Here is a 23,792-nt window from a genome sequence, read left to right on the forward strand (position 1 = left end):
GAATTGTTTCTTAGTTGATCCAGTAGCTATTGCTGGGCATTTAGCTATTTTCTGGGATGACCAAGTATTAATATCCATTAAGTCTTTCTCGAATAGCTTTATTAATGTTCAATGTCATGTCAAAGAAACCAAACAGAGAATGTATATCACATTTCTACATGCTCCCACTAAATTCCATGAAAGAGTATTGTTATGGGAGGCTATACATAGAGCAAGTGTAAATTATCATCTACCTTGGCTTAACATGGGGGATTTTAATGAAATTATGTATTACTGGGAAAAAGTGGGTTAAAAAAGAGCAGAAAACTGCTGGCTTACAGCTTTCAAAGACTTTTTGCACCAATGTTCCTTAATGGATTTGGAATACAAGGGCTGTGCGTATACCTGGACAAATAATAGAGCAGGAGAACACCTGGTTAAGAAGCGCCTTGATAGAGCTCTATGTAACTTGGATTGGAGACTTGAATATCCAACTGCCAAATGTATAGCATTACTAGCCATTGGCTCGGATCATAGCCCTCTTATAATATCACTTTACCAATGAAAGGAACGGAGGAAAAGGGTATTCTGATATGAAGCTTTGTGGTCAAGGGATAAGGAGTGTGTGCAGCAGTTAGTTAAGAAAACTTGGGCTGAAACCGAATTACAAAGGCTAAATATGGTGGAAAAACTGTAGATAGTGGTACAAAAGTTGATAATGTCGAGTAAGAATAGATTTTCCAATGCTAATAGGAAGATCGAGTGGCTGAAGAGTAAGCTTCAAAGGTTGATGAATGAAACGGAAGCTTCTTAGGAATGTGTGGAAGCAAAGAAGATATCTCAAGAGATTGAATACTTGTGCCAATAAGAGGAGATGTATTGGGGAATGCGATCTAGAATTAGCTGGTTGAAATGGGGCGATAGAAACACTAAATTCTTCCATGCTACAGCTATTCAGAGGTGATCCAAAAACATAATAACCATGCTAAAGAATGTTGAAGATGATGGGGTGAGAGAGGAACAACTTTTGAAGCAAATGACAGAGACATATTTTAAAAATTTGTATGAGTCTATGGGGTCTCGAAACTTTCAACCTATTCTTCACCAAATTCCAACTTATGTTAATGAAACGATGAACTAATGGCTGGTTAAATTTGTTACTTTGGAGGAGATTACGACTGCAATGAACCAATTAGGAGCTACTAAAGCCCCATGACCGGATGGACTTAATGGACTCTTCTTCAGAATCATTGGCCAGCTATAGGCCAGGATATTTGTAGGGAAGTATAGAATTTTTTTGATACGGGTTTACCTAAATCAAGCCATGAACAGAACCCAAATCACCCTAATTCCCAAAATCCCAAACCTCGAAAAGCTTGAACAATTCTGCCCAATTAGCCTCTGCAATTTTTTGTACAAAATCATTTCCAAAGTATTAACCAATAGACTTAAACCCCTGCTATCAAGTTTTATTGCTGAAGAAAAAAGTGCTTTTGTGGGGGTAGACAAATTTAAGACAATATCCTAATTATGCAGGAAGTACTCCATAGAATGCGAACTCAGAAGAGAAAGAATAAATTCCAAGCTGTTCTAAAGCTGGATATGCAGAAGGCGTATGATCGGATTGAATGAGATTTCCTTCGAGCATGCTTACTCAAGATGGGATTTTATGATAAGTGGGTACAATGGGTGATGCAATATGTTTCAACGGTTTCATTTAGTGTAAATTTCAATGGGGAACTCCTACCTGCATTTAAGCCAACCAGAGGGATTCGACAAGGTGACCCACTATCCCCTTATCTCTTCATTTTAATGGCAAACACCCTCTCAAACCTAATCAAACAAGCTGTAGCAGATGGTACACTCCGAGCAATCAAGTTGAATAGAAGGTCCTACTCTATCACACTTACTATTTGTAGATGACTCAATTTTCTTTCTCCATGCAACCATATTAGAATGTCAAAATCTGGCGGCCATTTTACACCAATATTGTTTTGCATCAAGCCAGGCTATTAATCTTAATAAGTCAGGCATTTATTTTAGTAAAAGCTATCCAATGAACTTGAGAAGAAATATGGCTTCAGAATTAAGAGTTCTAGAGATAAAGAAAATAAGGAAGTATTTAGGAATTCCTTTGGATTAGGGAGCTTCCAAGAAATATATATTCGCTTCGATTCTAGCTTGAGTTAATATGACGTTGGAAAATTAGAAGGATAATTTGCTGTCAAAAGCAGGGAATGAAATATTGATCAAAGCAAGAATATCTGTGCCATTCCTCAATATGCGTGTCCATTTTCAAAATCCCTGTTTTAATTTGCAAATCTATTGAGAAGAAAATTGCCAATTTATGGTAGAGAAATAATAACAAATCTGCTGAGGTTCATTGGAAAAATTGGGAAACTCTAAAACTTAGGAAGAATTGGGGGGGTCTCGACTTCAAAGATTTACTTGCCTTCAATATAGCTATGTTAGGGAAGTAAGCTTGGCGCTTTTCATAGCAACCATAGTCCTTGCTAAGCCAAGTGATGAAGGGTCTTTATTATCTGCATGGTGATTTTTGGAAAGCTAGAAAAGGTTCCTGACCTTCATGGGGATGGCAAAGTATATCCTCGGAAGAGATTCTATAGCACCATTTGTTATGTATTCAATGGGAAGTGGAAAGAAAATTTTTATTCGAGAAGACAAATGGTTGAAAAGTGGACTTATTGGCGGCCCAACAACAAGAAATGAGCCAGTTCATGTGGCTGAATTAATAGAACCAAAAGTTGGGATATGGGATGAACTAATGGTAAGATCGCTGTTTGATGATCAAAGAATGAAGGAAATCTAGAAACCCCTATTGGATTACCCACTACGAAGACAAATTGGTTTGGATGAATAACAAGCCAAGGTCCTACACAGTTAAAGGCGGTTATTTCACCATTAGAGATAGATCAGCTAGCACACATACAACAACAACAACTTCATATCACCAAACGACACCTCAACTCTGGAAATATATTTGGCACTTTGGAACTCTACCCAAAGTTAAACTATTTCTCTGGAGTGCATGTCAAAATACAATGCCTACTCTAGAAAATTTACACATGAGAAGATAGTATCTACCCCATTATGTCCCATATGCAAATAGGAAGCTGAAACCATTGAACATACCCTCTTGCTCTGCCCATGGACAGCTCAAATATGGCTTCCCACCTCCCTACAAATTAAAATATCAAGAATTGGGTTAACAAGATTTGATGACTGGCTGTGCAGGTTAAAAAAAACCCACAAGGAGATCTGAAGTTTGACCTAACCGCAACAACCTTGTGGTGCATATGGAAAGACAGGAATCACTTCATTTTCGGGCAACGTCCCCTGCATCCGCAACAAACACTATTCAAAGCTTTAGCTTTACACGAGAACTTTCTCATGTGGAACTGCAAACCAAAGAAAAAGAAGACAAGTGAAGCTCAGACTTACCGATGGCAACCCCTGGCCCCAAATGTGCTAAAAGTTAACATCGATGCTTCTTTTATCCGAAATGAAGGAGCGGCTACAGCTTCTAACGAGAACAGGGGATCGAACGAAGAAACCAACGAAAACAGGGGATCGCACGAAAAAGCTACTGCAGCTTCAGAGGAGAACAGAGGATTCATCGCCATCACCGGCCTTTGTCGACACTCTAAGGGGCGTCTTGTTGATTGCTTCTCCAAGCCAGTTGTGATTTCTTTTGCAGAACATGCGGAGGCCAATAGGGGATTGCATGAAGAAGCCACCGTAGCTTCAGAGAAGAACAGGGGATACATCGCCTGCCTTTGTCGAGACTCCAAGGGGCTTATTGTTGATGGCTTCTCCAAGCTGGTTGTGGTTTCTACTGCAGAACAGGCGGAGGCCATGGCACTTCTTGAAACCTTAGAGTTCCTTTCTTCCAGATCCGAGTTGAAAATGCAAGTACATTTGGACTGCCTTTCCCTCGTGCAAAGCATTTTGGCGACAATTGCAACAAGTTGGGAAATTAAGGGCATTGTGGACTGAATTAAGGCCAAGCTAAAGGAGTTTTCTAGGCTTTCTCTAGCCTATTGTAGCAAGGAGTTTAATAGGACAACAGATTGACTTGCAAAAGCCTAAAGATTTAACTGTCTTCCTAGTAATTGAATAGCTAATCCCCAGCCCAACCTGTTTGATTTGTTATGTTCCGATACTTTTGATGTATTTCCTCCAAACTTGGTTAAGTAAATTAATAGCAATCGTATTTTTTACAAAAAAAAAAGGTGATATTAGCAATCAATTTTTTAAAAATTTAAATGATTTTTTTCTTGAAATAAGATTATCCTAGTGTTTTTCCACGGGTGTAAGCATCAGTCCTTTTTTTCGTTTGACTTGTGAGAGCTCGACTAAAATATGTTCCAACTGCAGAGTAGACCCCAGGAGAGGACAACTCAGATCCATAAAAATAATCCTGGAAGAGTACGCCTCGCCGGTCTTGTCAGATCTTTTCCTGGGAAGCGGAACCAATCTCACTCCACTCCCAAGGCGACACGTGTCGTCCAGGAAACTTGAAGCCGCAAGTCGACGTCCTCGATTTCGCTGGAAGAAGCAGATAACCTCGAGACTTTCCTCTTGAGGTACGGTTCCTCAACCTCGATCTTGATGATGGAGGACTGAAACGGCGACGAGGGTTGGACTGAGACGGCGGTGGGGCGGTGGTTTTGGTTGGAAGGGTGTAGTAGACGTTGGAGTGGAAGAGAAGAACAAGAAGAAGAAACAAGAAGAAGAAACAAAAGGAAAATGAAGAGAGGGGAGACAGGGTGACGTGAGGTGAGGGAGGGTGAGCGTTGTCCGACCCGTGAATGGAGTGGGATTTTCGTGCGTTGAAATCCTGTTCCTACCCAATAATTTCGTTGTCTTAGAACTCTTCTTACTTTCCATTTCTGGCTCTCAGGTCTGGGCTCTCTCTCTCCCCCCTCTCTCCCCTCCGGCAGCGTCCTTCCGTCCTTCTCTCCATACCATCGACTCAGTCGCTGTCTCATCTCGATCGGCCATTAACCAGCGCACTAGGTGCTCTCTCTTTATATCAGTTTCGTTTTCGATTTCTCGGTCGAATGCCATTGTTGATTGATGGCTGTGAGTCTGTGACTAACCAAGCCCACCATCTGTTTTCTTTTCCTTCCTTTTATGTTTCGTAACTGTTGATTGATTTCTTGCCTCAAGCAAACCCATTGACTCGATTCTGTCTCAAGGCGATGGAACCGTCCGCTAATACATTGAGAATGGAGTTTGAGGTGTTCCTGAGTTTCAGGGGACCGGACACTCGGAACACCTTTACTAGTTGCCTCTATAGTGACATGGTGGAGAAAGGAATCCGTGTCTTCAAAGATGATGAGGAGTTCCGAGTCGGTCAGAAGATTAGTGGACAGCTCTTGCGGGCCCTTGACGACACCTAGATCTATATTCCCATCTTCTCTAAGGGCTTCGCTTCCAGTCCGTGGTGTCTTCGTGAGGTCGCACATATAGTAGATTGCACTTCCAAATCAGACGGGAGGAAGGAGATCCTCCCCATTTTTTTCGATGTAGAGCCGGATGATGTCAAGCTTAAAACAAATTTGTACAGAGATGCCCTGTCTAAACATGAGAAGAAGTATGGCTCCATTGAAGTCAAGCGCTGGGGAGATGCTCTGGTTGAGGTTCCGACCAGAGCAGGTTGGAAGCTGGAACGAAAAGGGTAAGTCCTACACAACTTTTTCTTGAGTTCTTAATTTTAACATAATATATCAAGAACTTAGCTAAAGTATTATTGGTCGTGTTATACGTCTAACGATATCAATCATCTCTAGGACTTTTACCTCGTGTATTCCATCCAGTCTTTTGAGTAATCAATTTCTCTGTAAGTTGAAAAAAGTTAGACGTTAATGTTACGTCATCGTCAAGTTGTTGCTGAATGCTAAGTTAGCAGTCTGTTCGGTCGTTGAAAACCGTAGAACAACTTTAAATAAAAAATTGATAATTTTCAATAAATTTAGACAAAAGAGAAGTGGAAACAACAACTACCATATGTTGTTTTAAATATGATTTTAGGGGTACTTTAGAAATTTTGAGAATAGTCCTCCTTTATTACATATGGGTGTGTAAAAGTTTTATATTTTTTAAAGAAAAATAGAGGAATAGTTTTTAAGTTTCAACGTAATAATCAATGCATAGATAGTTACTAGACGCAATAATCTCGCATCACACCCTCACTTCATAACTCATTTGAAAATTGGAAAAGTTTAGTGAGAATGTCCATTCTGCCACTTGGGCACTTGTCACGTAGTAATTGGCGCTTTGTTTGCTCGCATGTGCACTTAACCTTATAGAGAGAGAGAGAGCTGACTTGGAGACGCGGTATGAGTAGATGGACGAAATAGTTATCAATATATGACTGGATTCTTTTCCACTCTGTGCTTTTCTTCAACCAAATATGAAATGACCTAATTTCCTTTCTTCTTAATTAACGCATCCAAAGTAAGTATTAGTGTTTACACCCAATCAGTGAGAATCTGGGCAGCGGTTAGTGTTTAAATCCAATCAGTGGGAACCTGCGCAGGGACAACAGCTAATTGGAGACCATTATAATTATGAAAATTTTCATTGTAACTTGAGATTCTTATGTTTAAATGGATTGAAATTTGTTATTTGAAGAACGGCCACTCTTTGTAAATCGGTCTTGATATACTTGGCTTATGTTATTCAAATTGCATACGCTTGAAAGTTAGGAATAGCACATTGTCATTATTTTATGTCTAAATTTGTCCACCATCGCTGTCCAGCAGGTATGGGGAACTTACAAAATTGATTATTCGAGAGCTTCTACTTAAGCTGAAGGGGAAGAACAGATTAGTTCCTGACCATTTAGTTGAAACGGATGATTTAAAACGTGTAGAAACATTGTTGGATGTTGACTCTAATGACCATGTACGATTCCTTATAATCCATGGAGTAGGTGGTATTGGCAAATCAACTCTTGCTAGCATTATCTTCAACCGATTCCAGTCTAAATTCGATTGTAGTAGTTTCCTCGATGATGTCCCATGTCAAGGTCTTTTAGACGTGCAAAAGAAATTGTTATCTGACACATTGGGCTCAACCTCTATTGATGGAATCCATGACCCCAACGATGGGATCGATCGTATAAGAAGAGGTCTTATCAACAAGAAAGTTCTAGTTGTTGTTGATAATGTGGACAAGAAGAGCCAACTCGATAAACTTGCAGGGAGATGCGATTGGTTTGGTTCCGGAAGTAGGATCATTATCACAATTAGGGACAAAAACACATTGCTAGATAAGGGCTACCAAATACTGCCTAACAATTACTTGGCCTACCCAATGTTGGAGATGCCTATAGATCAAGCAATTCAACTTTTCAGTAGGCATGCCTTTAGAAGTGATACTCCTCCAGAAGGTTGCTACAATTTCTCGAAAGAAGTCGTTTCAAGCATAGGAAGGCTTCCTTTGACTTTGGAAGTTGTGGGTTCTCGTTTTGCCAATACATTTAGATCAGAGTGGGACGAAACATTGGAGGACTTAAAGCAAGTGCCACATAGGCGCGTAAGAAAAACACTGATGATGAGTATCAAGAGATTGGATGACATAGAAAAAGCCATATTCCTAGACATAGCATGTTTTTGCATAGGGGAGGATAAGACTTATGCGGATTACATGTGGCGTAGTAGTGGATATTCTCCACGCAGCGCAATTGATGTTCTTCTGCTCATGTCATTGATAAAGATCGATGAGTTCAATAGGTTCTGGATGCATGATGAAGTTCGAGATCTAGGAAGGTACATTGTCAAGGAAGAGAATTTTGAAGATGCCGGAGAGCGCCGTTGGGTGCGGATTGATGAGAATACTCTAGACATGCAAAGCTGCAACAAGGTGAAAGTTATTACAAAAAGAAGAAATAACTGATCTGGCAAAATCTTTGGTCATGTGCTCTGATGTGAGGTTTCTAAATTATAGAGAAATAGAAAACAACTCTTTAACAACGAAATTAAATGTTTTTACTCATGCAAGACAAGAAGAAAGCTAACATTCTGTTTGGTTAGTTGAAATTCCTTATTTCTTGTTTCAGTGAGAATGAAAATGACTTCCTTGTTTCCTTGAAAAAGTGTTTAGTCTGTTAAAAGACAAAGGAATCAACACCAATTGGACATTCTAAACATGCTTGTTTTGTCTTATTTTCAAGTTGAGAAGAACTGTAACTATTTTATCACAACTTGTGTTTGATTTGATTAATTTGGGGTTGAAGAAGAACTATTGATATTGTTGAGTACGTGCATTTGTTTTTTCGCTTCCCCTGTTGCATACTCTCATCTTTATTCTCTACTACTGCTGGCAGGAAAAACAAGCTGTACGAGCACTCAGTTTGGATATTAGTTATGAGTTAACAGCCGAAGAATTAGCCTATTTGCCAATGCTGAGGTTCCTTGAAGGGGAGAGACTGAATTTGGTAGGTGACTTCAAAAATCTTCTTCGTAATTTGAGGTGGTTGTCTTGGCGTCATTACCCGTTGGATTTTTCAGCGACAAATCTTCAACTGGTGAATTTGGTTGTGCTCAACCTTTCGAGGAGCATGATCACTCACAATTGGGGTGGATGGAGGCAAATCAAGGTATCAACACACCTCACTTATATTCGCTTCAAATTCTATCTATTGACCTTCATAGTCTTATACTTTTTGTTGGCATGTATTCCACCCTATTTTTCCATTGCGGATGGCGAAAACTTGAAAATTCTAGATTTGACGCAATGCTATGAGTTGACTAAGACACCTGATTTTTCAGAGTTGACAAGTTGGAGAAATTAATTCTCACAAGGTGTGTGAATTTGTCTACGGTTGATGGCTCGATTGGTAAGCTAAAATTGCTTAGTACTTTGAATATGAAGGGATGTGAATCCCTCGAAGCATTGCCCGAAGAAATCGGTTCTCTAGAATGCTTGTTGGAGATTATCATGCCCCGCTTTTAGCAAATTGTCCAAGCTTCCCGAGACAAGAGGCAATCTAAAATATCTGACAAAATTTGAAATCCCATTTCATCATCGTATCATCCAACTTCCTCCCTCTGTTGGAAAACTAGAATCATTGATTCGGTTGGATTTAAGAGCCTCGGGCATCTTCGTTCTCCCGATTCAATTGGAAGGTTAAAGAATCTCAAGCATTTACTTTTATCTCAATGCAATGATCTACATGGACTTCCAGATTCTATCGGGGAATTAGAATCATTGGTTGAGTTAGATTTAAAATTCTCAAGGATCTGCGTTCTCCCTAATTCCATTGGAAGGTTAAACAATCTCAAACATTTGCTTTTATTTGAATGTAAGAATCTACATGAGCTTCCGGTCTCTATTGGGGAATTAGATTCATTGGTTGAGTTGGATTTAAAACTCTCAGGGATCTCCATTCTCCCTGATTCCATTGGAAATCTGAAGAGACTAAAAGTCTTAAAGATGTCATTCACAAAGATACACAAATATCTTGTGCTCTTGGAGGGGTAGAGACACTCGAAGAGCTCGATGCCTCGTTTTGTCCACGTCTTAGGGATGAAATCCCATGGGAAATGTGGTGCCTAACCCGTTTGAGGATCTTGGACTTAGATGGGAGCCCAATCTCTATGTTGCCTAGAAAGATCAGTGGTTTCTTTAGTCTTTATACACTTAGAATTGCAAGTCATCGGCTTTGCCAATTGCCAGAGCTTCCGTCGAGTTTGAAATGCCTAGTTGTTGAAGCTGCTCAATTCCCTACTCTTCCCTTGACCGTAGTTGATTCTTATAATCTCAAATTTTATAAAAACTATGTATAACACCATCCTTGAAACCTTACCCTATCTCGCAATTGCCAGATTTTTCCAACTTCCAGAGCTTGTCAGTTATCTCTATCAGCGGTTGTTTAACGCCACGTGTGCCCAATCTATCGCGCTTGAAGAGGTTACAAGAGTTACGACTTCATGAGTTCCCCAAACTAGAGGAGATTCCAGGTTTGGGGGAATTGGAATCACTGAAGTTTCTACAAATTAGCGAGTGCAGTGGGATTGAACAATTGTCTGACCTGTCAAAGTTGATAAAGCTAAGGCATCTTGAGCTATTATATTGTAGAAAGTTGAGAGCTATCGAAGGTTTTAAAGAATTGAATTCTCTAAAGAATGTGAAGATTATAGATTGCATGTCCTTAGAAAGCTTGCCCAATGTGCCGACATTCACCAAGTTGGACATGGACTGGAGGTTGCGTCGAGAAGCTGCAAAACTCACCATTCAGTCTACTATATTGGGGAAGCGAATGCGACGTCGGAACTTGCAAAACTTGAAGTAGAATACATCATCACAAAAGTGCAGGAACTTCTTATTAAAGCACATCAAGTCCAGGTTAAAGCTGGTGCAATACTAAGGTGAGTAGCTTCTGACTCCTTCCAGATTTTCTTTGCATCATAGATATTGGTTTGAATGTTTGCATCAAAATTCTCAAGTGCGTTTGGATCACATAAAAGAAAATAGCAGTTTTCAATTCGGGTTTTGTTTGCTTAACTGTAGAGCTGGCTTTGGAAAAACGCTTAAAAAGAGTTGGCGGCGAGTATTTAGAGTTTTGAGGCCCCGAGCATGGAATTAACTAAATTGACAAACATAGGCTCACCACCAACCTGAACAAATCCAAGTATCCTCACACCACTTCTTGACCCTTGTCTTATATTTCTTAATGATGCTGAGGCAATATCAAATTGAATATTTGTGATGCATGAAGTCATTATGCTTTGTTCATTTCAATTGTGAAATTTTGTAGAACTACTGTCAACTGTTCTAAAAACTTAAATCATTAGATGAAAGCATGGTTTAGTATTAATTACACCAACACTCCCCCTCATGCTGAGGTCTTCTTATCTAGTATTAAGCGTAGATATATTTAATTAGGGAGACAAATGAAGTCTGGAAAGATTTAAAATCATGATTTCCTTCTTTGTTACTATGTGAGACTTTGTGTGATTACCGCCAACTATTCTAAAGGTTTAAACTATTAGGTGAATTCGTGATTTAATATTTAATCATGCTAACATCAATTACGCACTATTCGTTTCGATTAGCTGGAAAGTATGAATATATTATGTATGATGAGGCTTAACAAATATTCATTACCAATATGGTATAATATCTGTTGCATTAAGCATGATGGCATCTTGACGTTTAGCTAAGGAAAGACTAGAAACATTTCCAATCTGTTATCCTTCACTCATTTGAGAAAACAGTAATGAGGACTACTACAATTACTAAATCCACTTATTGAAATGTTGCCTATGTGATTTTACATTGCCAATGAGTTGTGTGACATATTGATGATTTATATTGAAGTAATAATTTACTCACCCTAAGTTTTGATTGCACCAATTTAAGAGGTTGAAAGACTTGATCGCATTATCTAAGAGTAAAATACTTGGTTACACTTTTGCCAAAAGACTTAGGTCTTCAAATGCACTTCCAAAATTGGAATTAAGAGTTGAGTCTTATAGCTCCACAACGTCAATCCCCCTACTAAAGATTAAAAGGATCTTGAGCGCCCTTTGTATGGAACGGGTGCATCAATTCTTGCATTTTTGTTCTTCAATTTATAAGGATGTTATCTTATCTTTTAAGTAAAAGATCTGAGCTATCAACTATCGAGTGGTTGTGGATGCTATTATAATAATCAACATCAGGTGTCTTTTGAAAATAGTAAACTTTAGATTATTGATTTACGAATCTAACAGTATTTTTTTTTCGTCTCTTTATTTAGCTCAAAAATATTTTTGATCGAGTAAAACCGAAGTATTTTGTTCTTCACTTTTATACTCATGTTGCGACCTCCCTTTTTTTTTTGTCGGGAGAAAAGGAAGAGGTTTAGGTTGCCTCTAAAGAGGTGGGTCAACGGCCTTGGATTAGACATGGGCTCTCCCATGCCCATATTTTATGCAATGTTGGATTTCGTATTTTAGTTCTTAACAACCTAAATATTTCTAGAAGTTGCCATTAGTTTATTAGAGTTGGTCAGATATCAATCAAGACGCAGGAGTGTTGCCCCCATTCCTACGCAATAAGAGATTTCTAGGAACAAAGACTTGTTTATGCCAATATATCTATTAACACCATTATGGTACCACTAACTCAGAAGGCTATTTATCTAAATTGCCACACAATCTTAATTATCAATTATACTCCTTGTTAAAGCTAGTGAGTGTCCATGCAAATGTTTTTGTGGGATTGTTTTCCTTAATGTCGAGACTAATCCTAACCAAATTTAGGAAAGAAATTTACATTTAAATTATCAAAAAGTGGTGTGGTAAGTAAACATTCATGAAATTGAAATGGCTTGAAAGTATATATGGAAATGGAAGACCCAATTCAAGTCGGGCAAATAATATTATATGGCCTTGTTATTATGCCTTGAGACAAGGCCCTCGTGAATGAAATGGGAATTTTAAATATGCATGGACTTATTCTAGATGCATGAGACTACTCTTAATCTATGCAAAGTGGATTTTTATAAATAAAAAAAAAGGTTATAAAATACCAAAATAGTATTAAATTAGGACAATAAATTTTTACAATTGGGAAGATCTTATAAAGGTTTATGCCCTAATTTGATACTAACATACATACACATATATATATATATATATATAATTTTAGATTTTTCATTTTTAATATATTTTTTATTTTTTAGAAATAATTCCCTAAACAACCTATGCTTTATTTACACGAACATGAAACAACTCAGATTATGAATATCACGAGAATCGAGCTCAAATCGCGTGACATCCTGAAATTCGATCTAGTTTCGATAAAGTGAAATGTGCATATCGTTGGCGCGCTTATGGTCCTTTTTCTCTGAGCTAATCACTCACGAGTTAGCTAACCTATTGGGTGAAGCCGTTAAGGGATATAACCTCGGTAAAATCCCTAAAAGCTACCTAATTGGTTAGATTGGACTAAAATTGCATCTGGTCGATTTTAATCATGAAATTTAATTCGATTTTTGGAATCGAATATTCGGGCATGTCACAATTCATTTTTAGGACTGTCTCATCGTCTGTTAATTTATTGGTGAGTTCGAAATTTCAAGAAAGAAATTATCGGAGGAAAAATTAAAGACTAAAAGAAAATAGAAAAGGAAAGAGAAAGAGAAAAGAAAGAAAAAAAATAAGACTATGGTATTATTTTAGTTTAATTCTTTTCTCTCCCTCTCTTTCCTTATCTCTCTTTTCTCTCTTTTCTCTCTCCTTCCCCCTCCCCCTTCGTGCGGATAGCCCTCCACCGCCTGCCCTCTCTCTCTCTCTTTCTTTTTCCCTCTTTGACTAGTCAACCCTTATCTCTCTCTTATCTCTTCTCCCTCACCCCTCATGACCGAACCCCCCTCTTTCTTCTTCTCCTTCTTTCTTCTTCGTGGAAACGGCGAACCAGAAGCTGAAGAAGCCGAGACAGCAGCAGCCACACCGAATCGTCGTCGCTGCCCGTGCTCCGCCGCCGTCTCGCCCGCCTTCGCCTCTCCTTAGCCCTCCTCAGCCACCGTTGACGCCCCTCTCTCTCTCGGTACTCTCTCTCTCCTCTGGTTCGAACAAACCAGCAAGACAGAAGAAGCAGCTCGTCGTCGTTGCTGCTCGCCGCCGTCCCGCGGCCCGCGCCCGCTCGTCTGCTGCTCGCCATGCGCTCCGCCAGCCCTCGTTTCCTCGCGCCCAAGCCTCCCCCGTGCGTCTCTCACCCTTATTCCGCCTCGTCCAGCCACCGTGAGTGGCCGAGCAAGCTGCCGAAGTCACCGTGTAGCCTTGCCGGACCGCCGCCTACCTTCCCGACCCTTCTCTGATCCTAACCATCTCTATTTTCCCCTATTTCGTAGCCAAACCAGCAAACCCGCGAGTGGGTTTCCAACCGGTTCATGGGCCGTTTTGGGCCGTTTCTAGGCCCTGAACCCAAGCCGTGCTTTGGGAAGAATCGTCCCTCGTGTCGTTCTCGTCGGATTGATACGTTTTGCACGTGATTCCGGTGAGTAATCTCACTAATCCTCGCTAGACTAATGATGTTTAAAGGTTGATTAGTTTTAATTAATTAGGTTTAGGTGGTTAGATTAGTATGAATTAGTGTTTATTAGTCAATTGTGATATGAATTAGACAAATTGATTATGCAATTAGCAAGTAGACATGGTCTACTATTTATTAGAAGTGTCTCGGAATTTTTTCCGACCCTTATTGGGCTTCAATTTGACAATTCGGGCCTAAGTGGAGTTTTTGGTATTTAAATATTATTTTTCGGAATTAATTTAATTAATTAATTATTTTTGAAAATTCAACAGGGATGGCCAATGACCGGAATATTATGCTGATGACTGTGGCGAAATCCGTTTATTTAATCGGGCTTTATTTTGAGCTAAATTGAATTTTTAATATTTAATAATTAATTTTCGAAATTAATTAATTAATTAATTAATTTTTGGAAATTAAGAATTTGATGGCCGACAACCGAAATTTCGTGTTGATCGTCGTGGCATAGTCCGTTTATTTAATTGAGCTTTATTTTGTGCTAAAATGAATTAATTGTGATTATAAGATTATTTTCCTGGATTAATTAATTTGGAAAATTAATTGGAAAGTAATCGGGTGTCAGTTGATAGCACCGAAAGTGTTTTGGTGGACGCAAATAATGGTGGGATTTGTAGAATCGAAGTCATTATATTTTGGCTAAGGACAATCGTGTACCACGCACAATATTTTATCAATGATGATAAAAGATGAGAAGAAATTATGTGTGATGTGGCTCGGTGATTATTACATCGCTTTGGCATGTAGGATGCCTTAGAGAAGGCACATAAATTGTTGAGTATTGATCATACCGTGTGGCGATGATTGATCATGCCCGTGTGACGATGATTGATCATGCTCGTGTGACGATAATTGATCAAGCCTGTGTGGCGATGATTGATCATGCCCTTGTGACGATAAGTGATCATGCCTGTGTGGTGATAATTGATCATGTATGTGTGGTGTAGATCGTACCTGTGTGGTTGTAATTCTGTGTGTCGAGTATCATGCCCGTGTGGTTGAAAGTAATTAGAATGCCTAAGAGTATGCACATAAAGTGTTTATTGTACATCACCTTGGCGAATAGACGCCCGAGAGCATTATTGTAGCTCGGTGACTGAGTGTACCATTGGAGATTATATGGTGTGGAGTGAGATGACCTAGAAATGGTCCAACTGACATGTAATCGACTAGATCGATTGATCATTGCTTTGATCTGATGTTGTGATATGATTGATTGAATGGAATTGATCGTGAGTGGTTTTGTTGGCGTGTGATTGAGTGGATCGATTGATTGAGATGTTGATATGTGATGTGATTGTTTTGGTGCCTATTGAATTATATTAATATGCAGGTGGAATCTGAGGCTAAGGTAAGTCTTCTGCCCTGTGTGTGTATAGGCAGCCCGGTTAGCGTATTGGTTTCCTAATTGAGTCTTAGTGAGGTAGAACTCGCTGAGACGTAGTCTCATCCCGGTTTGGGAAAAACATTTCAGGACCCCGATGAGGAGTTGAGGAGGAGGAATCTGAGAAGGAGAACTCTTAAGGCGAAACTGAGGAAGAGAATGATCTGAGTGAAGAGGAGTCAGAGGAGGATCGGGATGATCCTGAGTATGACCAAGATGAGGATTGAAATCCCATCTCTTTGTGAACCCTTTGTATATGTGTAGACAGAGTGTGACTTTGAAACTGTGAATAGTTTGTGAAGTGCTCTGTCTAATGCCATGTATAAATGTTTGGTTGTAGATTTCAATATGAAAGATATAGCCTGCTTTTCTATTCCATTATTTTATTGTCTGGGGATTTATAATTGTTTCCGCATGTACTTAATAATTGAAAGGATCGGCGATACATAGTTCTGGGATATCGCATTATAAAATCGACCGAGTTAGAAGGATGTGTGCGTGCCCGAGGATTGGGGCGTGACAAATCGACTATTTGGAGATTGAAATTTCGTTTGAACATTTCATCAAACACTTGGTACTCGTTAAACCACCCCAACCATTTCCATATTTGTGGTCTTCAATCTTAACTAATAAGCAAATCTTGCTTCCTAGTTCCTTTTGCAAGGAGACCAAGAAATTATCCTTTGGAAATGTATGGAAGTTCGCTCCTTCGAACTGGAAAATGAGATTTGTAAAGAAAAAACAGACAATGAAGGTTTTTGTTGGTCTCCAAAATTAGACTCTAGGACCTCTTTTGTCAACCAATTTAAGACCAAACCCAACCATATGTATTCTAGTTTAGGGTACAGATTATTTTATTTTATTTTTGTTGGTGACCCAGGGAACCCCCGCACGGCCGGCAGCCGGAGAGTAAACCCTGGGGGCAGCACAGGTGAAACCACCACCCCATGCCACCAGGCAAATCACCACACAGCGCTTCAGCCTCCCTACTTCGTAGGGGCTTCGAACCTTGGCCTCCACCGGGGAGAGCAAAGGATCTACCCTCTACGCTGCAACGGTCGGTGGTTAGGGGTACATATTATTTGTTTCCTCAATTGTCTCTTATTTTTACTCAAAAATGCTCAAGTTCTCTCATTCGTGACCAACTAAGCTCAACACTTACAAAATTTTTAGACTTCTTCCATTGATCACCAAGAAGGCATTTTTCGGGGAGCTTTAGGAGGCTTTCCCAATTTCCATTTGGGATGTGTGACCTATGGTTGGAAAGATCTTTTCAAGTTTCACTCTCTAGTTGAAGATTTTGTCTATTTTTGGCTGTAAATTTGTAAAAACTTCACTTTTCTCTCAAGGGCCGGTTTGAAGTTTCTGTGTTAAGTGTTTTGAGTTGCTTGTGGGGGTGTGTTTTTAGAATGATCGTGAACTCCCCGTAGTGCTTCTTGTCTCCTACCTTTTACGACCAAAAAGAGGCCACTTCAAAGATCTTATTTATTAAATTAAGCAATTTTTTGGTCGGTCTTTGTCTACCAAGCCTACGACCGAGCTACTTCAACAACTTGGCCAAATTTTCAACTTTTGCAACTATTGAGTGTGTGGAATTTGCTGCGATTTTCATGTGCCTCATGAACTTATCCCTAGCCAATTTTTGTCTACTTGCGCTCTTGATTATGATCTTCCATTAGGGGCAGAGATCAAGCTGATTGGTAGCTGAGTAAGATATGGTAGGACCACAAAGTTGCCTACTCAATAGCTTCGAATTGAGACTAAATCGTGGATTGGGTTTTGACAGCTGGTTTAAGTGTTTTAATCCATCAATTTGGTCGTAATTTCTTGTTAATTAGCAAGCTTGCGTGTAGTTCTTTAAGCCATTTGACCATACTTTATCATTCTCTTTTCCCAACTTTGCGAAAACATCCCTCAAAGTTAGGTATTGTCTTGCTCGAGAATGTCCAATTCAATGTAATTTGGTCCTTTCAGCTTGATTTGATAAATTTGACCTAGCCCAAGTTTAATTTCAACTTTATTGGGGGCCAATATGATGATTTAAGGGCTTGGGCGAAATTTTGTAAACTTTGCGAATTGGTCCCTCAACTTTTGGAAATTGCATTTTAGCTCCAACTTGCTGTTTTAATTCCAATTTGACCCTGGGGCTTTGGTATTCACATTCAAATCCTCAGCTCTAACACTTTTTTTTTTTTAATTTCAAGAAAAGGAAAAATAAATGCATTTAAAAACTATATTAAATGCTTAGGTAATCTATACGTAAAAATTTCAAGAAAATTTTTTGTGAAAGAACAAGTTCTCACTTTTTCGGAAATGATCTTTAGGCAAAAGTTTAGTTGTCAATAACCACTAATTGTTCAACAACTATCAATAAATTAAACGTTTACTTATGTTTCCTAGACACATGACTGCATGCTTAAGCATGTTACTGTCCGTAGATTCTTTGAATTCACAAGCCATTTCGAAGATGTACTCTACTGAAAGTCCTTTATGAGAAGGATGAGAGTGATTCTTATGTCCATGTGGGCATATATCCCGTAACGAACATTAGAGAGCTTGTTATCATATCTACCCGTAGAGGTCAAGGAATCCGATTTACCAATGCCACCTCGGCATTAATAAAGATCTGCTGGATTTAATGGGATAACTCACGTGTGAAAGTATGTAGAAGGTGATTACTTTCTCTTTGGCTATAGGCAGAAGCAAGGAGTTGGGGAGAATATCTTAATTTCTGATTATTTTGTCTAGTCCTTATTAAGGAAAACAAACGAAGGTAACGAGAAAGAATGCAGAGACAGAGCACCGTACAGCTTTTTGTTGTTACCACCAAGAGAATGACTTGCATTTTACTAGGAAGTGGAGAAGTCCATCTTGAAGTGTTGTTGCTGTCGACCCAAAACTGGATTTTTCTGCATCTATTTCTGCGGTGAAATTATGACATGATGTCTTAGTCTTCACTTCTCTGCTTCCCCACATTATGTCTTGAAGCAAACTGAATTGGGTATGTTTGTGCTTTGACAATATTCAGGCTAAAGCTGGAGCTGGCTTGGACTGTCAATGGTGAGTACTTTTCTCACCCTTGAGATGTAGTCTGATCTCTTTACTGAATGGGAAATTTGATGGCTCTTTGATCTGTTGACTCTTTTCACTTGCTCAAAAATGCAAACAATGAAATATGGAGGCATATGCTGCCGTCAAGTTTGCTGATGCATGCCTGCATGGGTCGAGGGGCGATGCTGGCATTGCCGAGTGTGCGTTTGTTGCTTCTCAGGTTTGGTGCTTTTAAAGAACTCATCCAGATCCAATACTTTTACTTCTCTCAAATTCAAACCGAACTAACCAATGAGTTTCTTTATTGTTGTCCCCAGTTTCAGGTGAATGACCTTCCGTTCTTTGCATACACAGTGCATCTTGGTCATGCTGGCGCAGAGGAGGTTCTTCCCCTTGACCCACTGAATGCGTACGAAAGGTCTGGAGTTTTATCTCGAAATTTTTACGTCTGCTTTGATTACACCAAAGGAAAATGAAGTTTCTTAATTTCTGCTTTTGTTTGTTATCCTGTAGAGCTGGCTAGAAAAAGGCAAAGAAAGAGTTGGAGTTGGTTGAGAGTATTCAGTAGCGCATTTCAAATATCAAGAAGTGACCGATTTAAAGACGTGGCTTTTTGCAACAAAAAAAGATGTCCTCTTCATTGTTTCCGGTTATTTTCTACACAAAATTGGTTCCCGGGAATAAATTGTTCAGATCTAGAAGGATATCGAAATTTATTTGGCATAGCTGACGTAGAAAAATCACCGGTTTTATTTATCTAGATGTATCGTACTTAATTTGTTATTTGTGTAATAGCAAGGTGGACGGCTGTTTGTATATCATTGTTCTATGTCCATCTTTCTTGTGTTCGCTTTCTCCCGACTTTCTTATGCACCTGCAAGGTCACCTCCTAGTGGCACTCTCGGTTGTGCAGCGTCCAATATATGCAAATTGAGAAACAGAGGTTGCTGAATAAGCTGAAGCTCGTCTTTGGCACTGGGCTTGCCTCTGGAGATTCGCCCTAATAACCGGCGGCAATGTCTCACATCAAGTTCTCTTTACACGGAGTACTCAGATTAAAAGATTACCTACTGAGTTCATTTATTTTTGCATGAAAAAGCAATTGATTTGCATAAAAGACCAAAAAAAAAAAAAAAGAGACAAAAAGCCTTAGAACATTATCTTGAAGTTGGACTGGCATCATGGAATTTGCTGCGGTACATGTCTAGTGGCTACTTGCTAATCACCGACTGATGACGAATGAGTCTTGCTTCAAGTGGTAAAAATAATTTGAAATGTGTTTTGCAAGTCTTGCTCTATTAGTCCTGAAATTATCTTACATTGCAATGACAATTTGGAAGATATTGACAGAAGTGACAGAGCATTTGGATCTAGATTAAGAGCCTTGTGCACTACGAGAGAAGTTGGACTGCGGCATAGCAAGAGCAGCGTCACTCCTGGCTTTTGGAACCCTTAATGTGTTTTTTAGAGAGATGAGCTCTGCTACACCACTTTCCAGTGTTGTGGGTAGAGGAGTGGGATGGAGTAATGATGCCAGAATTGGCTTGGAGTCGTCAGCCAACACCATCAAAAATTGAATGGAGCACATGCGATCTCGATAACTAGCGTATGGATTCGCATTAACCTTACACTCTCATGTAGGCTCGGAGAGTGCAAACTGATCCCAAGTCGACTAGATCCAACCGGAAAAACTGGAGATAGACTGCCTCTGTTCCTATGTCATGGTGAGCCAAAACACTATTGGCAGTTTAGCATAATGATAACTGTAGATTAATAGATGGTGTTGTGGATCCACGTTGATGATTTGGTGGTTTTGGCTGCCCCTAATTTTCGAGCCTTTCAACACATATTTTGTACAGTTTCATCAGATCTCGCGTAGGTTTTATGGATGTCTTCCTGTCACGTGTAACCATCATTTTCTCCTCTTCAAAAACTTAGGCATGGCTTAGCTCTCAAATAATAATTTGAACCATCTTCGCATGGTTTGATCAGGTTGTGAGACTTCTGACTCATCTTTGAAGCGTAACAAGAGGTCTAAAGAAAAGAAGATTCTCAAAACTAAATATTGGACAATGAATCAGTTAAACTGACCTAAAATTTGAATAGGACACGTTGAAAAAACCTTGGGGGCTAGTTTTAATCGGGCTAGTTTTAATCAGTAATGAATCAGTCTAGAAGACCTCGAATCAATCAGTCACAGCATTGAGCTAGTTCCATTTATAGTGGTATTGAACTGCTCCCACTAACGAGGTATTATGAATTCCAGGATGATTTTATTAGCTCAAAGGAAAATTAATCTGATTCTAGTATGTTCTTTGCTTGTCACTCTTTTTCGAGACAATGCCATGAAAGCCAAAAAGTGTTTTCCTTTCCTTAGGATAGCACGGATGTTTGCTAAAATTTCTCATCAGAATTCTGATCTATTATATTCTTTGTAGGCAGTCAATGTTCCAGTTACTGGGGGACATGTAGGAGCAACAACTTTACCTCTTTTGTCTCAGGTTTGTGATGTGTTCTTCCAAATAAGTTCTTACATGGTTGACATGGATTTTGTTGGACATTGCAGTGTTCTCTAGAATGCTAAATGTCAATTGGCATTTTCACAATCTGTAGGCTAAACCACCTTATTCTTTCACTCCTAAAGAAATTGATTTACCTGACGTCATGAATCCAGAATGGAGGAGCAGAAGTTGTTGAAATGAATAAATTTTATTTGTTATGGATTTAGCCGTTATATCACATTCCTTTAGCTTCTTCAATTATGGGTTTTCGGGTCATAAATAGTGCTTTAGCTGTTCTAGTGATGTTAATTTTGTGAACGGGATTTGACAAGCTTCAGAGTACTGAGGCCACCCAAGGGCGTACATTGTTACAAGCAAGCTCCTTTCTCACGCATGAGTGCATGCTTAATCATGTTAGAGTCTCTGAGTTCTTCAGATTTACAAGCCAATTTGAAGATGCACTCTCTTGAGAACTTTCTTTATGGGGAGGATGAGATTTTCACAAGAATCGCATCTTTGGTCCATTTGGGCATATATCTTTTGCCAGTCAACTTTATGGCATTGTCTATACACTGTAATAATAGAGCTTGTTATTATCTCTACTTGTAGAGATGAAGGAATTTAATTTATCAATGCCAGCTTAGAAAGCCTTTGCACTACCACTACCCAAGATAAAGTCTATCTTCGTAGGAATTAACGGGACACCTCGCATGTGAAAGAAGGTAGAAGGTGATTACTTCGTCTTGGGCTATAGGCAGAAGCAAGCTCTGTGGAGAATATACTACTTTCTGATTATCTTCTGTGGACTTCCTTAAGGAAAACAAAGCAAGGTAACAGAAAGAATGTGGAAACAGAGCACCATACAACTTTTGTTCTTCATTTGTATGTTGCGAATGCTCCTGGTGTCGCTCCTGGTATCAGAGACATAGACAACGGTGCCATGGTGAGTTTCCCCCTCCCATCGTTAATTTGCTTGCTATTTGCGGAATTCAGGATGACAGAATTGCTAGGCTATATATGAAAATGGAATTTGATAATGTTGGTTGTTTTCTGGGGATATTTTTCGGATTACCTTTTCAGATGAGTGAACTTCAAATCATTGGTGAATATATGGATCATTTTATGTCAGACTAATTTGATGTCGTTGATTGTTTTCTATGGATTTCTGGGACAGCAAAAACTGGAGAAGTAGGGATGGACCTCGTCATCATTCCTGCGGAGTTCCAAGGAAAACGGGAATGAAAAGAGATGACCTGTTCAAAATGAGTGCTGGAACAACGGAACCCCCTGTGAAGGAGTTGCCAAATGTTGCCCAAAAGCTATCGTCAACCGGATTAGTAGCTCTGTTAACTCCACAGTACCCATTGCGTCTGACGTTTGCAAGAGAGCGTGCACTTATGACCCAAAGAGACTGTTGGTGTGACCATGCTCGACGTAGTCAGAGTAAATACTTCTGTGGTGCGTATAATTCCTGCTTGTACTCTCTTGCTGATACTATCAAGAAGCATCAAGTATATTTATAGAGTTCAGAGTATCAGGTCGTCACTTTGTATGAGCCTACAAAGTTAGAAGCGCATTTACCTTGTTTAGCACGCTTTTGCCTTGCGTACAATGAGTTGCTCCAAGACAGCTCCGTGGACCTGGTATTTTATTAAGTAGGCTAATGCCTCGTTTGTGGGATAATGTAGGTAAAAATCAGGCTATTTGCTAGTCTAGCGGTGGAGTCCAGAGGCCCCATCTATTTGATTGTTTTGAGTGAAATAATTATGTAAGTGCTGTTATGTATTAGTGAGTGTTATCTATTATCTTCTCATGATCATGAGGTTGTTTATGGTCATAGATATTTGGTACTAATGCTCAGGCAACAAAATTGTACAAGATACTAGTTTCGAGACTATGTCATGCAAGCCAACAACATTTTTCCTATCCCAGGTAGATTCCTTATCTATTATGTTCCTTGCAGGCGGAAGTACTTGGTCTTGATCCTAGAGAAGTTGATATTCCAGTTGTTGGGGGTCGTGCAGGAGTGACAATTTCACCCATTTATCTCAGGTTTGTGTATCCTAATGAGAATTTTATATGTTTGACAGATATGCTGTTAGAAATTGCAGTTTTCATTGATATGCTAAATGTCAGTTGGCATTTTCAAATTATGCAGGTCCTTATTCTTTCCCTCCTCAAGAAATTGATTTCCTAAAAACACGCATCCAAAATGGCGGGACAGAAATTGTCGAGGTAAATAAATTTCAATTTGTTATGGGTTTAGACTTCAATTTAGGCGGTTTTGCTGTCATGTCACATTCCGTGAATGTCTTCAGTGGCTTCTCAGGTTTGGTGCCCTGAAGAAACTTATCAAGACCCGATCTCTTTGCTTCTCTTTCAAACTAAAATGACTAATGATAATCTTTATTGTTGTCCCCATTATTCTTTGCATCCAAAGTGCGCTTCGGTCGTACTGGGGCTGACTACTCAGGAGCTTCTTCCCCTTGGCCTGCCGAATGAGTATGAAAGGCCTGGAGTTTTAATAATCTTGAAATTTTTTGTTCTCCCTTTGATATATCAAAAGAAGATGAAGATTTTTTCAATTTTGGCCTTTCTTTGTTAACCTGTAGAGCTGGCTTGGAAAAAGCAGAGAAACAGTTAGCAACAAGTATTCAGAAGGGCATTTCATTCATCAAGAAGCGAGCCGATTGAAAACGTGGCCTAAGGAAAAAGATGTCCTCTTCATAGTTTCCTCTTACTTTTCTACTCAAAATTGCTACCTGGGAATAAATGGTTCAAACCTATGAAGTTGTCAAAGTTCATTT

The 23,792-nt window shown here is 39.3% G+C and overlaps 1 protein-coding gene and 1 pseudogene across 1 annotated transcript; both read left to right on the forward strand.

Annotated features, from left to right (window-relative positions):
* Window positions 1-7,323: 7,323 nt before the first annotated feature.
* On the forward strand, window positions 7,324-10,303 carry LOC120287143 (TMV resistance protein N-like). Its single transcript, XM_039299843.1, has 4 exons — window positions 7,324-7,872; window positions 8,336-8,418; window positions 8,520-8,608; window positions 9,837-10,303. The coding sequence occupies exons 1-4, from the start codon at window positions 7,324-7,326 to the stop codon at window positions 10,301-10,303; spliced, it is 1,188 nt and encodes a 395-aa protein (XP_039155777.1).
* An 8,305-nt stretch (window positions 10,304-18,608) lies between these two features.
* Window positions 18,609-23,679, forward strand: LOC120287144 (annotated as a pseudogene).
* Window positions 23,680-23,792: the final 113 nt, after the last annotated feature.

The sequence above is a fragment of the Eucalyptus grandis genome, chromosome 8, assembly GCF_016545825.1.
Source record: "Eucalyptus grandis isolate ANBG69807.140 chromosome 8, ASM1654582v1, whole genome shotgun sequence".
NCBI lineage: Eukaryota > Viridiplantae > Streptophyta > Magnoliopsida > Myrtales > Myrtaceae > Eucalyptus > Eucalyptus grandis.